Here is a 13,207-nt window from a genome sequence, read left to right on the forward strand (position 1 = left end):
TGCACCACTCTAGGGATTGCCCCAACCCTCCCATAAATCACAAGTGCATCTAATGCATCACATCTCCCATAAATCACTCATAGAGCGTTGCATTATGGGCAATTCAGCAACGAACCTCTTTTTATATCTCAGCGTGCAATTGAAGTAGTCACTGCCTGGAAACATTTCCTGGGCCCAGCAGTTTTGCAAAACTAGAGGAGGCCAGGAGCGGCTCGTTTGAAACTCGCAACAAAGTGCCAAACCTCTACCATCACTCAGTCTCAGTTTCATGTCTGCAAAACGGTACTGTGAATGGCCTGCATCGCATAAGGCTCAGCCTTGACCATCATGGCGTCCAAACCAATGATTTCCAAAGCTTTGGGGGGTTGAAAAGCAGTATTTGAATATTCTGAAGAAAAGAACAATAACTCCAAGGGCAGACCAACTTCTAAAAAGGGCACTTTGGCCCACTTCTGCTCCTAATCTTCCCCCTTCAAATGTATAGCTGCAGGACAGTATGGGGTGTATTGGAGCAGGTGCGGCCGTTTTATGAGGCAAGGTGAGGCATTGGCTTCAGGCAGTAGTTTACTGTGGCCCCAGCAGGGCGGCAAGATGCCGCCCTCTGTCACCATCAGAGCAGCTCCTTGGGATCGACCTGAACTTGGCAGGTTTTGCCAGTGTCTCTTCACACTCCTTGCAAAGAAGCACAAGGAGTGAAGAGGAGGCTGCTGGTCTCTGCCCCCCTGCACTTCCAAAGCTTGCAAGGGCTGGTTTTGAAAGGGGGCTGCCACACAGCAGGGGCATGGGGCAAGCCAGCATCTTGTACTTTGCCCCAGGCAGCACCGTACCGTGAGCCATCCCTGCATTTGTGGGACCATCTCAGCTGGTCCGAATGGATGGTTAAGTCCTGGAGAGGCATGGCACAACTGAGTAGGCACCTTAGCTTCATTTTCAAGGCAACACCTGTTCCTTGTGTCTACATGTTTAGTTTCTGCGAGCCACTTTGGGGAGAGAATTGATGGGATGTTCTTTTTTAAAAATCCAAATTAGTACATCTATATGGAAGACGTGTCTTGAAGAGAATAGTTTAAGGGCAGCTCGTGGAAGATAAGAACATAAGAACAGCCCGGCTGGATCACCCAGCCCTGAGCCATTTTGGAAGGGCGGTATACAAATCAAATCAATCAATCAATCAATCAATCAGGCCCAAGGCCCATCTAGTCCAGCATCCTGTTTCGCACAGTGGCCCACCAGATGCCGCTGGAAGCCACAGGCAGGAGTTGAGGGCGTGCCCTCTCTCCTGCCATTACTCCCCTGCAACTGGTACTCAGAGGCATCCTGGACTGCTGTTCTGCTTTCCATTTGCAGAGTGTGCTTGATGGAGGCTAATATTACAAAATTTGACTTCTCCTACCTGCCCTCTGTTCTAAAGGTAAAGTTGTGCTGTCGAGTCGGTGTCGACTCCTGGTGCCCTGTGGTTTTCTTTGGTAGAATACAGGAGGGGTTTACCATTGCCATCTCCCATGCAGTCTGAGATGATGCCTTTTAGTATCTTCCTATATCGCTCCTGCCACCTTCATATTCTACCACTTCTTTCTACTGCATGTTTAGACCAGTCCTAAACTACAGAACAGGGTCCAGAGCAGAGGTCAACCTAGGTAATTTTGGAGCCTGGACCTAAAGAGAACGTTTTTAAGAGAATGTCTTCTTCGTTATGAACCCCACAGCCCATTGAGATCATCAGGAGAGGTCCGTCTGCATTTGCCACCAGCTCGTCTGGTGGCTACTCAGAGACAGGCCTCCTCCGTTGCTGCCCCGAGGCTTTGGAGTGTGCTCTCTAGTGAAATAAGAGCCTCCCTATCTCTGACATCTTTTTAAAAGTCTCTAAAGACGCATTTCTTCACCCAGACTTTTAACTGATATTGTTTTGATCGTTTTAATGTTGTTTTTAGAATATTGCTTTAAAATTTTAAATTGTGTTTCAAATTTCTTGCTTTTAAATGTTTTGTTTTTGTTTTTAATTAATGTTTTACTTTTAATCTTGTTGTAAACCACCCAGAGACGTAAGTTTTGGGTGGTGTAAAAATACGATAAAGAAAGAAAGAAAGAAAGGCCTTTGGATGCCCCTTCCCTCCCCTGCAAATCATTATGATTTGCTTGGCTAAGCATCATTATGCTGTCAAGCAACCACACCACCTGGGACACCTGCGTATGCAAGAGGTGAGGGTCTTTCTCCTTCTTCAGCTGCACCCCCTATCATATCCTGCACTTCTCCAGAGGGTCCCTCACACCTCAGGTTCAGCTTTGGGGGGAGGGGTGGGTAGGAGGATGCAATGAAGATAGAAAAGCCTTGCTCCATGAGCAGAACTCAGCTTGTGTTTCTCTGGGTCCTGCTCGCGGGATGCAAGTTTTTGAGTCACACTGAACTTTCCCTGTGCTCAAGTTAAAATGGCTTTACACAGGTTGTGGGGTGTGCTGGGTCGTCTGCAGGCCTGGGTCTCAAGATAAACGAGGAAAATAAAGTTATGCAATGCCCCAATGAGAATATCACCAGTCGCGCTCGGGCTTTCAGAATGTTCTCCAGAATGCTTCATCAGGCTAGATGGTCAGCAAAACAAAGGGAGGGCGGGGGAATAGGACATTGTGGAAAGGCCCTCGATCGGCAGTTTGCAAAGCCAGGAGGGGAGGTTTTTGGTACGGGCACAGCTTTCATTTGATAAGCTTTTGCTAGTTTGCAAATGAAGACAGGTAACTACTGGACCAACCCTTTTACAATAAACCTTTTGTTCTTTCAAACAGACGCTGTTTAAGTAAAACACTGAAGAAAAGTTAACTTCTTCGGGCTTTAGACAAAGCTCTTTCCAGACCTGACAACGCAATTTCCTGCTTTGTCGCTCATTGTTACAGCACATCAAACTTCAGTGACTATTTAGAAAAGCAATGAAACACGCCGTTCCCGTCGAGCAGAGTGGCGCAGCGGAAGCGTGCTGGGCCCATAACCCAGAGGTCGATGGATCGAAACCATCCTCTGCTAAGTTCTTTTTCCGCCTTAAAAAATTAAAATAAATCATAATGGCAGTTAAATTTGAGAACAGTCTGGAATAATAAAAATATAATATCATTTTAAAATTACTCTCTAGCCCAAAAGTTGATGAAAGACCCGCAGCACCAAATCTTGTTTAAATAAAGTCACAATACTTCTCAGATCAGACTTCTAGAAATGTAATGCTTGTGCTTCTCTTATGGAAGACTCCAACCCTAGGAAGACTCCAACCCTACACCAAGCTCGTAGAGGGGAAAGACACTGGTCTGTCGTCGTAGCTTATTTTACGGACCGCTAACTACGTCTTTCCTATCATTTCACTCACTTTTTAAGCTGCATATATGTGAATCTAGGCACGTTTCAACCATGCATATTCGGGGTATGCGTTCATGTGGATAAATGCAACAGATAAACAGTGCTTGCAGGTATTTCTGCAATTTAAAACCACACAGCCAGTCGAGCGTTAAATCCATTTATTGCAACATGTGCTAATGAATCGCAATTTGCATTCATTAGGGACAGAATCCATGCACAAATGTTGCAATAAATGCATTTAGTGCACGCTTGGTTATATTTTAAATAGCAGAAATAACTTGTCCCTACTTTTGCTACTTTTCAAAACAAATATACTAATTAATGTAACGGCTTCCATCCTCGTTAAGGCGAGGATAGGGTGGATTATTTGGGATAATATGAAATATTATGGGTACACCACCGCGTCGTTCTGACTGCATCACTAATGCATGAAAATAGTTGGGTAGATCATCGTGGAAAGCACTCCAGCGATTTAATTCATCTGTGCATATAGTTTACTACAGCTGATCTTGGTTACCTAGACAAGCTAGATTACTGGCCAGAGTTACAGCAATGAGAGAGCTTAAAAGAGTAACGCCATTTCGTAGAAGTATTATATGAAAAATTCTCGAGATTCCTTTTGAGACTTCCTGGCAATAAGATACTCAATATTTATGAATTTCTTCCAGTTAAAAAAAATATGTATCGCCCGAACAGGGACTTGAACCCTGGACCCTCAGATTAAAAGTCTGAAGCTCTACCGACTGAGCTATCCGGGCTCTGAGAACACGTTTTTCTAAGAGTATTCTAGTGCAGAACTATGAGTGTCACTTAGCGATTCCCTGATTAGCTGTAGACATTCTTCCTGGTTTTAAAAGAAAAATACTGCTGCTATGCTTCGCAATAAGCAGATCCCTCTTCTTTGATCAATCAAATGGGGCAGAGGAAAATCATCTGAGCAGGGCTAATGACATCCACTAAATGGTGTTGCTACTGTTACACTTAAAGTTAGCCTGCTAACATAGCAGTCAGGATGGCCGAGCGGTCTAAGGCGCTGCGTTCAGGTCGCAGTCTCCCCTGGAGGCGTGGGTTCGAATCCCACTTCTGACAGCATTCTTTTTGTGTGTGTGCATGGTAGATTACATTCCTCTCCTTCCAATAGAATTGATCTCCCTCCAATATAATTTTTCACTTTTAATGCGACTATTAAGTGCAATTTTAAGGACCCAAAACATAGACTTCAAATTTTAAGTTAACCTGCCTCTACTGAATAATTGTCAGCAGTCGCGGGGCGGGGAGGGGAGGGGAAGACCTAGGTTCAGATTGGTTCAGACGGTTGGATCTCTGAGGTCAGTCACCATGTCTTAGCCTAACCTACCTCACAGGGTTGTTGTGAGGCGAAAACGGTAGAGGAAGCGCCTTGTATGCTATTCCGGGCTTTTTGGAGGAAGCACAACATAGAAATGTACTACCAACATCACCAAATTGTTGTCCTAGAATAAAAAAGAATTACCGTCGCCCGAACAGGGACTTGAACCCTGGACCCTCAGATTAAAAGTCTGATGCTCTACCGACTGAGCTATCCGGGCTCGGAATTGCTTGATTTTCAGAACAGGGTCGTTTTCTTGTTCTTCCTCTCTCCCAAGACTAGATTTGAAAGTCAGCATTTAGTTGGGTTATTGCACCTGCAAATAACGGTGTAAGGCCTGAAGTAAACGTGGAAAAAACTGGTATGAAATATTCCCTTAATGCAAATATAACGTGTCTAAATTTTCAAGTGTTTTTGCCCGAGTTTAGTAACTTTGTCGATCAATTAGAAGAATGCTAACGCGCCCTCTAGAACCCACTGTTGGGAATGCAGCTGGCTCTTGTTAGATTCAGTAGCTCGCCTGGAAGGTGGTATTTTAAGTAGTGGCCGGTTAGCTCAGTTGGTTAGAGCGTGGTGCTAATAACGCCAAGGTCGCGGGTTCGATCCCCGTACGGGCCACATCAATTTTTGCCGCAGGTAACATTTTGTATTGCCGTTCTTTCTCGCCTGCTTCGCTCATCATTGTTGCGTTCTTTCTGAACTGTTTTTGTGTTTGTCACTCCTGACAAATCTCTGCGGAACTCAATGCACAATTCTTTACCAGTCACTATTCAAAAGTACTCTAAGCCCATAATGAGTTTCTTATATCGTTTTGGGTGCAAGGAGATCAATCTCGTGTTTATATATTAACATAATTATTGAAACTTTGAGGAAACGAGTATTAGCAAGTACAGAAAAGACCTCAAACAGAAAAATGCCTTGCAAGTGAATTACCACATTCAATAAATGGCATGAGTTTCATATATGCCTTCTTAGCGCAGTAGGCAGCGCGTCAGTCTCATAATCTGAAGGTCCTGAGTTCGAGCCTCAGAGAGGGCATTCATTTTTCCTGGTAAAAGTGGTCTCCTAGGTACACAAGAAAGCATTGGTAACATTTCATTATTGAAAATAGGTTACTATACAACCCCTTAAACAGACAGTTTTCTCCCCTACTAGTGTGAGTTTATTTTGTCTGTGCTCTTAGTAACAGTCCTGTAAGAAGAAATAAAATTTAAGAACACAAACTATACTCTGGGAATATAACCTGGTAAGTTTTAGATCAAACAGCCAGATTTTCTTCTTATTCTGATTAACAATTGGATGGCACTTCTAATCTAAACACTCCTCTGTGCAACATGCTTAAGCCACCTGGCCTTTTTCAGGTAAGCTCTCATTGTAGTTTTTTTCTTCTCCCAAAACACTCAAAATTTATGGTCACCCAATGAACTAGCTGGCAAATTCAGGACAGTTAGAAACAGCTTCTTCAAAGCAATGTATGCAACCTATTGCCATGAGACAGTGGTGACAAGTTTGTGAGGTAAAATATAAGTTTGTTCACCTTTATTTGAAATAGACAAGTTTGTGGATACATTTATCATTAGCCACAGCAACTAAACAGAGCCTCCAGGTACAGAGACAATATACCTGTTGAGTATCAATTACAGTGTGAGTGAGTGAACATAAGAACAGTCCTGCTGGATCAGGCCCAAGGAAGCCCATCTAGTCCAGCATCCTGTTTCGCACAGTGGCCAGCCAGATGCTACTGGAAGCCTACACAGCAGGAGTTGAGGACATGCCCTCTCTTCTGCTGTGACTCCCCTGCAACTGGTACTCAGAGGCATCCTGCTGCTGAGGCGGGAGGTGGCCTATAGTTCTCCAGCTAGTAGCCAATGATAAACCTCTCCTCCATGAAGTTATCCAAGCCCCTCTTAAAGCCATCCAGGTTGTTGGCTGTCACCACATCTTGTGGCAGAGAATTCCACAAGTTGATTATGTGTTGTGTAAAAAAGTACTTCCATTTGTTGGTCCTAGAGTGACAAGCAAGAAACAGGTACTTTTCTTGGAAACAGGTACTTTTTAAAGCCTTAGCCATGTGCTTCCTAGAAATATTTGATTAGCCAATGTAGAAATAGATTACAGCTTTTAATGGATTTTTGGCCTAACCTAATTATGTTTTTACAGTACCCAGCCAGGTTTCTTAGTACTAAGATTTCTACTTCTGAATTCTCATTATCTAGGTAATGCATTCTCCATACTCCAAATTAAAAAGATACTTATTTCTAAACTGAATTTGGCCCCTTCTTTCAGCCCCATGGGCACAGTGGATAGAAACAGACATTAGGTAAAAGCATTTTGCTTATTTTCAGAACAGGGATCCCAGGATGATTCACTTTGGAAGATAAGGAAATCTGTGCAGTAAGGGAAAAGTAGCAGCGAAACTATTAGCAGGCTTCCCAGTGGCTGTTGCTGGTGTCCACGTTTCCTTTTTAGATTGTAAGCCCTTTGGGGACAGGGAACCATCTTAATTATGTATTATTTTTTTTTTTTAAAGTAAGCCACTCTGGAAACTTTGTTGAAAAGTGGTATACAAATAATAATTCATTGCAAAAAATAAATCATTACAATAAATATGCACTCTCTGAGGCTCAAACACAGGAAGGACCTTAACTTGATAAACACACTAACCATTATAAACACACTCACCATTATGTATGCTTTAAAGTCAGCAATTGCATACCCAAAATTTTTCAAAAGATAAGGTATTGAAACTGGTACTAATAGAATATCATACTTAGGTTTATTTAGGAATATTAGCAGCTCTTTTACTGAGAAAGTGGGTGGCTCTTAAAAGAGCCTTTGGGTTTTGAACTGTCTTCTCGGGGAGAAATTTACTTGGAGCTGGTGTACTTGGTGACCGCCTTGGTGCCTTCAGACACAGCGTGCTTGGCCAACTCTCCCGGCAGCAAGAGGCGCACGGCCGTCTGGATCTCCCGGGAAGTGATGGTGGAGCGCTTGTTGTAGTGGGCCAGGCGGGAGGCCTCGGCGGCGATGCGCTCGAAGATGTCGTTGACGAAGGAGTTCATGATGCTCATGGCCTTGGAGGAGATGCCGGTGTCGGGGTGGACCTGCTTCAGCACCTTGTAGACGTAGATGGAGTAGCTCTCCTTCCTGCTCTTCTTGCGCTTCTTGTCCCCCTTCTTCTGGGTCTTGGTAATAGCCTTTTTCGACCCCTTCTTGGGAACAGGCGCAGACTTTGCTGGTTCGGGCATCCTTCAGTCGCAAAACACTCAAGCCTCTACACTGCAAAACGAACAACCACGAGCATATAGCCGCAGTTCTGGGCTCTTTTATTTATAGCGCCCTCATGCAAACGAAGCATCCCAAAGACTAGTTTGCCATTGGTTAGAATTCGTACTGACGCAACAGAGGAGAATCTTGAAGATTCAGAATTTGGAGCGAGCTCGTATTGGTTACCTGCTTGACATCGTGCGTCTTTCATTGGTAGGTTTCACAATCTCTTCTTTCATTGGTTAGACTGAGAATCCATACGCTTATTGGGTGCTGAGTACAAAGGCAAACCAATCAGAATTCGCGCTTTCAATGCTCAGAAAAAGTATATAAGGACTGACACACAAATATCTTTTCACAGTTTGCGGGTTTTTTAAAATTCTGGTTTATTTGGTTTGCTAAATCTGGTTGCTATGTCTGGACGTGGAAAACAAGGAGGCAAGGCGCGGGCCAAGGCCAAGACCCGCTCTTCTCGTGCTGGGTTGCAGTTCCCCGTGGGTCGTGTGCATCGGTTATTGAGAAAGGGCAACTATGCTGAGCGTGTTGGGGCTGGAGCACCTGTCTACCTGGCTGCTGTGCTCGAGTATTTGACCGCTGAGATCCTGGAGCTGGCTGGTAACGCTGCCCGGGACAACAAGAAGACCAGGATCATCCCTCGCCACCTGCAACTGGCCATCCGCAACGACGAGGAGTTGAACAAGTTGCTGGGTAGAGTCACCATCGCCCAAGGAGGAGTCCTGCCCAACATCCAGGCTGTCTTGCTCCCCAAGAAAACGGAGAGTCACAAAGCCAAAGGAAAATAACTTTTTAAAAACTTGTTGCATAGATTTTCCACTCACACAAAAAACCAAAACCAAAAGGCTCTTTTAAGAGCCACCCACAATTTCACAGAAAAGAGCTGATCTCTTTCATAGCTATGTCACTGCTTTCGGTAAAATAACTCGTAGAGTAAGCGTCATAAAGGTGCAATGTAGTTTTTCAAGGTGGTTGACCTGGAGTGTTGGGCTGGGCGAGTGCTATTCTGAGCAATTAGACAGGTATGCTTCCGGAGATTTGTGTTCAAAACTTATCAAGAGCAGAGTAATTGCAGGTTTAAACTGCGAAAGCACGTCCGATGTATTTTGTAAGAACAGCGAGTAACAAGAATGGAATACAGATTGGCAATAAAACAGCAATGTAATATATTGGCAATAAAACAGCAATGTAACAAAGCTTCTAACGGCGCTACTTAAGTAACGACTTTGAACTGGGTTCCTTGGTCTCTTTCCCGCAAAAGTTTTCTCGTTCGGATCATAGAATATGTCTCTTTTCATTGAGCAGGAAGATGAGTTCTGGAAGGGCAAAAGTGATTGGCTAAATACTTGGTAGCGCGCGCGTTTTTGTTTTTTTAAAAAAACCTTTGGGCCAATCTCAGCGAGCGCGGGAATTTCAAAAAGAATTCGGGCCCATCGCTTGTAATAGCAAGCGGGCTTGGCCAATAGGCTGTCAGTGTAAAAAGTCTTGAGAACAGCCCGGGAAGAGTAATTCTTCTTTTTCTCAGCGTTAATTTCTTAATCCACAGAATTATATAGGAAGTCCCAAATCTGAACCCCGCCATATAGCTAATCTAAGATGTCTAGGCCTGCTGGGACCAACCACGGCAGGTGGCCTCTTAAACTGGCTCGTTAGCAGCTTTTACATATTTTTTTTAAATGTAAAGAGTAAGGCAATCGGAGGCAGACGCGTCAGAGCTGCCTAAAGCGCAGGGGGAGTCAAGATCCTCCTCAGTTGAATAAGTTCCCGAAATGTTCAGTTTCTGGGTGGTGGCGAGGGCAGTACAACTCCAGCGAGGTCCCACTTTTTGCCGGTTTGAGTTTCAAGTGAAGGCGGTAGTAATCCAATGAAATCTTCCAAATGAAAATACTCGCTTTTCCACAGTGCCTTCTTAGCGCAGTAGGCAGCGCGTCAGTCTCATAATCTGAAGGTCCTGAGTTCGAGCCTCAGAGAGGGCATGTTTGTTTTGATGCTTCATTTTTTACAATGAATTAATAGCAAGTTGCTGGTTTTACTTTCCCTTACTGGACGGATCGCCTTATTTTACGAAGTAAATCAGCCTGGGAACCGTGTTCAGTGAACTAGCAACATGGTTTTGGATAACGTCAGCTTCTGTACACTTTGCCTTTCTTTCACTGGGCTGAAAGAAGAGGCCAAATTAAGTTTAGAAATAATTATTTACTTTAGAAATAACCGTTTAAATTTATCTAAGCCTCCCAGCCCCACGTCAGGGTTTGAGACTGTGATCTTTGCTAGCCCATTCGATAAAGCTTGAAGGGTAGAAAGGATGTCTGAAAAGTCTGTGCTTCTTTTGAAGTCAATAGAAAATATTGGTAGGTTTCTAAGTAGTTCTAGAACATCTAGATAGTCTAAATTCCTTTTAAGCTAGAAAAAAACCATAAAAACCATTTCCTGCTCCTTGATGCATCCGAGAAATAAAATGGGTGGGCAGCAAAGTACATTAAATATTACAAAAATCTCAAAGTGCACAAGAAAGGGCTTTTGGAGCAGGGAAACAAGAAAATGTAAAATAATTTAGCAGAGGATGGTTTCGATCCATCGACCTCTGGGTTATGGGCCCAGCACGCTTCCGCTGCGCCACTCTGCTGTATACGAACCAAGCTTTTATTAAAACTCTTTAAAAGGCTACTCTTAATTGTCTCCTTTGTGATGATACAGGCAAACGGGACCTTTTGGAGAAATTACAAACATTATTCTGCACTCTCTGCAAATCATTTCGTTCTCTTGGAAGGGAAGTATTTCATACAGTTTTTCCATACAGTGTAAACTCATGTATCTGGACGTTGTATGTTAACTTATACAGCTGTGTCTCCTTTAGCTTTGTATCATTCGTTGGTTGATTTTTCTTATGTTTCCTAAATCCGTACAAGCTGCCAGTCTTTCTTTTGCATGGAAAATAATTCCAGGAGGTTGTTGAGGATAGGGTTGCTTTCGTTAGTTTTTATTTATTTATTTAAAGGGCTAGTCAGCAGTGGAACCAGAAAAAAATTCAGGGGGTGGGGGGGTCACAGAAGGGGAAAGTGCATTTATGGGTGGGCAAGCTGTGTCCCACAGACATCAGACTTCTGAAACAGAAAGTGGGAGGGGGCTGTGGGGAGACAAGACACTTTTTGGGGGAGGGTGCTGCCCCCTGCCTCCCCTCTAGTACTGCCTGTGGGACCAATCAATTCCTAAATCCATATCTCTGTGAGAGGCAAAACCAGAAGGGTTTTGGATCTTCTATAATGATCCCTTGGGAGTGAAACCCTAATTTGGCTCTCTTTCTTTGAAAACATTATGGGATTTTTACATGGGATAATACCCCCATCCCATCATATACTGTCCATCCTATACAATGAGCTAAGGGGTCTCATGGCCTGAAACCAAACATGAAAGAGATGCCAGCAGCAGAGATAATATATATGTCAGATAGGGACAGTTGCTGTTCCCCTGCTAAATATAAGAGAATCATCACCTGGAACCCGCCTCTTTGCCCAGTTAGCAGGGGTCATACTGCATCTTTTGATGGATTTTTTTAAAATTGTAAACCACACTGGGAGGCAATCTTATTTGATATGCAACTGAACAAACCAATGGTTAAACAGATGGATGAATAATGACCATTAGCCAGTCAGGAATATGGCACCTGAAGTGTGCCATTTTACCTTGTTACTGTAATAGTAGGAGTCAATCTGGCAAATGGCCTAAATGGGATTTTGGATAATCCTCCCTATGTATGTATTTGTTCAGCATTTTGGTATATCACCTAAAACAAGGGCCTCAAGGTGGTTTACAGAACATTAAGGTTTCAAAACACACACAACAATTAAAGAACAATATAAATATTTACTATATTTACCTGAATCCAAGACTAGTTTCTTCCCAGGTTTTTAATATTAGAAAACAGGAAGTTGTTTTACATTCAGGGTCCTGTTCCTTTTGAGTAAATGCTGGTATAACCTGTATTTAACCTCTACGTTTGAAGGGGGCCTTCTTTAGTTCAGAGTTGTTTTCTATTCAGGTAAATATGGTAAAAACCACATTAGAATTAACCAAATATTTTTAAAATTAACCCATTTTTGTTAATAACACAACCATACACAATATATGGTTGTGTGTCTCTCTCAACAATAATGAGAACTACAGCAAAAATCCGTGTCCTTCATTATTTTGCTTCATCAGTTGTTTTCTGTGATTTTGCTCAGGTCTCAGATAATGCAATATGTTGAGGAAAAGATGCAACCCATTAACCCAGCACTAGAAGCCACCATAGAGGAAATCTCAATGGCCACCAGGCCTTCTCTGTGGCTGCTCCAGGGCTTCGGAAAATACTTCCTGTCAAAATCAAAACTTCTCCATCTCTGCTTGCTTTTTTAAAAAGACCCTTAAAACACACCTGTTTCCTCGAGCTTTTAATTAAAATTAATTTTAACCTTTTTTTATCCTATGAAATGGTTTTAATTGTTTTTATTCTGTTGCATTATTGTTGTGTTTTTGGATTGTGTACACCATCTGGAGATACATGTATCAGGTGGCATATAAATATAATCAATCAATCAATCAATCAATCAATCAATTTCAGTCTTTGACCAGCATAAGATAAAACATAGCTGTAGCATTAAAAGCAGTCTATGCCTGTCTAAGTTAAAGCTAAAACCTTATTGCTGTTGAACGAAAATCTATGGAGTGTTATAATGTTGATTAAAATATGATAAATGTATAGAGATCAGGAAATTATAGACTGTGAACATAAAACTAAAATCTATGAGAAGTTGTATAACAGTTAGAATTCTGCCATGCATATGACACCTCTGGAGGGAGAGATGTATAAGCCTGCAGGGAATGTTTTTCTGATCCCTGTTAGGCCTTCCACCCAGCCCAGGGAACCCTATGATGTGCTAGGCTGTAGCTAGGCCATGGAATGTTCCGACAAGTAAAAAATGAAAAGAAGAAGAGGGTTCCTTGTCTTCCCTAATATCTCTTTTGTTGCTAATAACAAAAAGAATAACAAAATCATATCATCAGGAAATGGCATATCTTCCCTAAATGCCTGCATGGAGGCAGTAATGGGCTGGATGAGGGATAACAAACTGAAGTTGAATCCAAATAAGATGGAGGTACTGACTTGGGGGGCCGGGACCCAGAAGATGGTTTAGATCTGCCTGTTCTGGATGAGGTTACACTCCCCCTGAAATATCAGGTATGTAAGCTTGGGAGTGCTC

At 42.9% G+C, this 13,207-nt stretch overlaps 2 protein-coding genes and 8 non-coding genes across 10 annotated transcripts; 6 read left to right on the top strand and 4 right to left on the bottom strand.

The window, feature by feature from the left end:
- Window positions 1-2,941: 2,941 nt before the first annotated feature.
- On the top strand, window positions 2,942-3,013 carry TRNAM-CAU (transfer RNA methionine (anticodon CAU)). Its single transcript has one exon. It is a non-coding gene; the product is annotated as a tRNA-Met (tRNA).
- Window positions 3,014-4,022: 1,009 nt separating this feature from the next.
- TRNAK-UUU (transfer RNA lysine (anticodon UUU)) lies at window positions 4,023-4,095 on the bottom strand. The gene has a single exon. It is a non-coding gene; the product is annotated as a tRNA-Lys (tRNA).
- Window positions 4,096-4,343: 248 nt separating this feature from the next.
- On the top strand, window positions 4,344-4,426 carry TRNAL-CAG (transfer RNA leucine (anticodon CAG)). The gene has a single exon. It is a non-coding gene; the product is annotated as a tRNA-Leu (tRNA).
- Window positions 4,427-4,832: 406 nt separating this feature from the next.
- TRNAK-UUU (transfer RNA lysine (anticodon UUU)) lies at window positions 4,833-4,905 on the bottom strand. The gene has a single exon. It is a non-coding gene; the product is annotated as a tRNA-Lys (tRNA).
- A 324-nt stretch (window positions 4,906-5,229) lies between these two features.
- Window positions 5,230-5,303, top strand: TRNAI-AAU (transfer RNA isoleucine (anticodon AAU)). Its single transcript has one exon. It is a non-coding gene; the product is annotated as a tRNA-Ile (tRNA).
- Window positions 5,304-5,650: 347 nt separating this feature from the next.
- TRNAM-CAU (transfer RNA methionine (anticodon CAU)) lies at window positions 5,651-5,723 on the top strand. Its single transcript has one exon. It is a non-coding gene; the product is annotated as a tRNA-Met (tRNA).
- A 1,716-nt stretch (window positions 5,724-7,439) lies between these two features.
- On the bottom strand, window positions 7,440-8,050 carry LOC128331909 (histone H2B 1/2/3/4/6-like). Its single transcript, XM_053265939.1, has one exon. The coding sequence runs from the start codon at window positions 7,931-7,933 to the stop codon at window positions 7,553-7,555; it is 381 nt and encodes a 126-aa protein (XP_053121914.1). The 5' UTR covers window positions 7,934-8,050; the 3' UTR covers window positions 7,440-7,552.
- A 234-nt stretch (window positions 8,051-8,284) lies between these two features.
- LOC128331908 (histone H2A type 1-E) lies at window positions 8,285-8,829 on the top strand. Its single transcript, XM_053265938.1, has one exon. The coding sequence runs from the start codon at window positions 8,366-8,368 to the stop codon at window positions 8,753-8,755; it is 390 nt and encodes a 129-aa protein (XP_053121913.1). The 5' UTR covers window positions 8,285-8,365; the 3' UTR covers window positions 8,756-8,829.
- Window positions 8,830-9,870: 1,041 nt separating this feature from the next.
- TRNAM-CAU (transfer RNA methionine (anticodon CAU)) lies at window positions 9,871-9,943 on the top strand. Its single transcript has one exon. It is a non-coding gene; the product is annotated as a tRNA-Met (tRNA).
- Window positions 9,944-10,521: 578 nt separating this feature from the next.
- On the bottom strand, window positions 10,522-10,593 carry TRNAM-CAU (transfer RNA methionine (anticodon CAU)). The gene has a single exon. It is a non-coding gene; the product is annotated as a tRNA-Met (tRNA).
- Between the last annotated feature and the right edge of the window lie 2,614 nt (window positions 10,594-13,207).

This window comes from Hemicordylus capensis, chromosome 6 (genome assembly GCF_027244095.1).
Source record: "Hemicordylus capensis ecotype Gifberg chromosome 6, rHemCap1.1.pri, whole genome shotgun sequence".
Classification (NCBI taxonomy): domain Eukaryota; kingdom Metazoa; phylum Chordata; class Lepidosauria; order Squamata; family Cordylidae; genus Hemicordylus; species Hemicordylus capensis.

Coding starts and splice junctions, on each gene's coding strand:
- LOC128331909 (XM_053265939.1), bottom strand. CDS start 7,933: ATGCCCGAACCAGCAAAGTCTGCGCCTGTTCCCAAGAAGGGGTCGAAA.
- LOC128331908 (XM_053265938.1), top strand. CDS start 8,366: ATGTCTGGACGTGGAAAACAAGGAGGCAAGGCGCGGGCCAAGGCCAAG.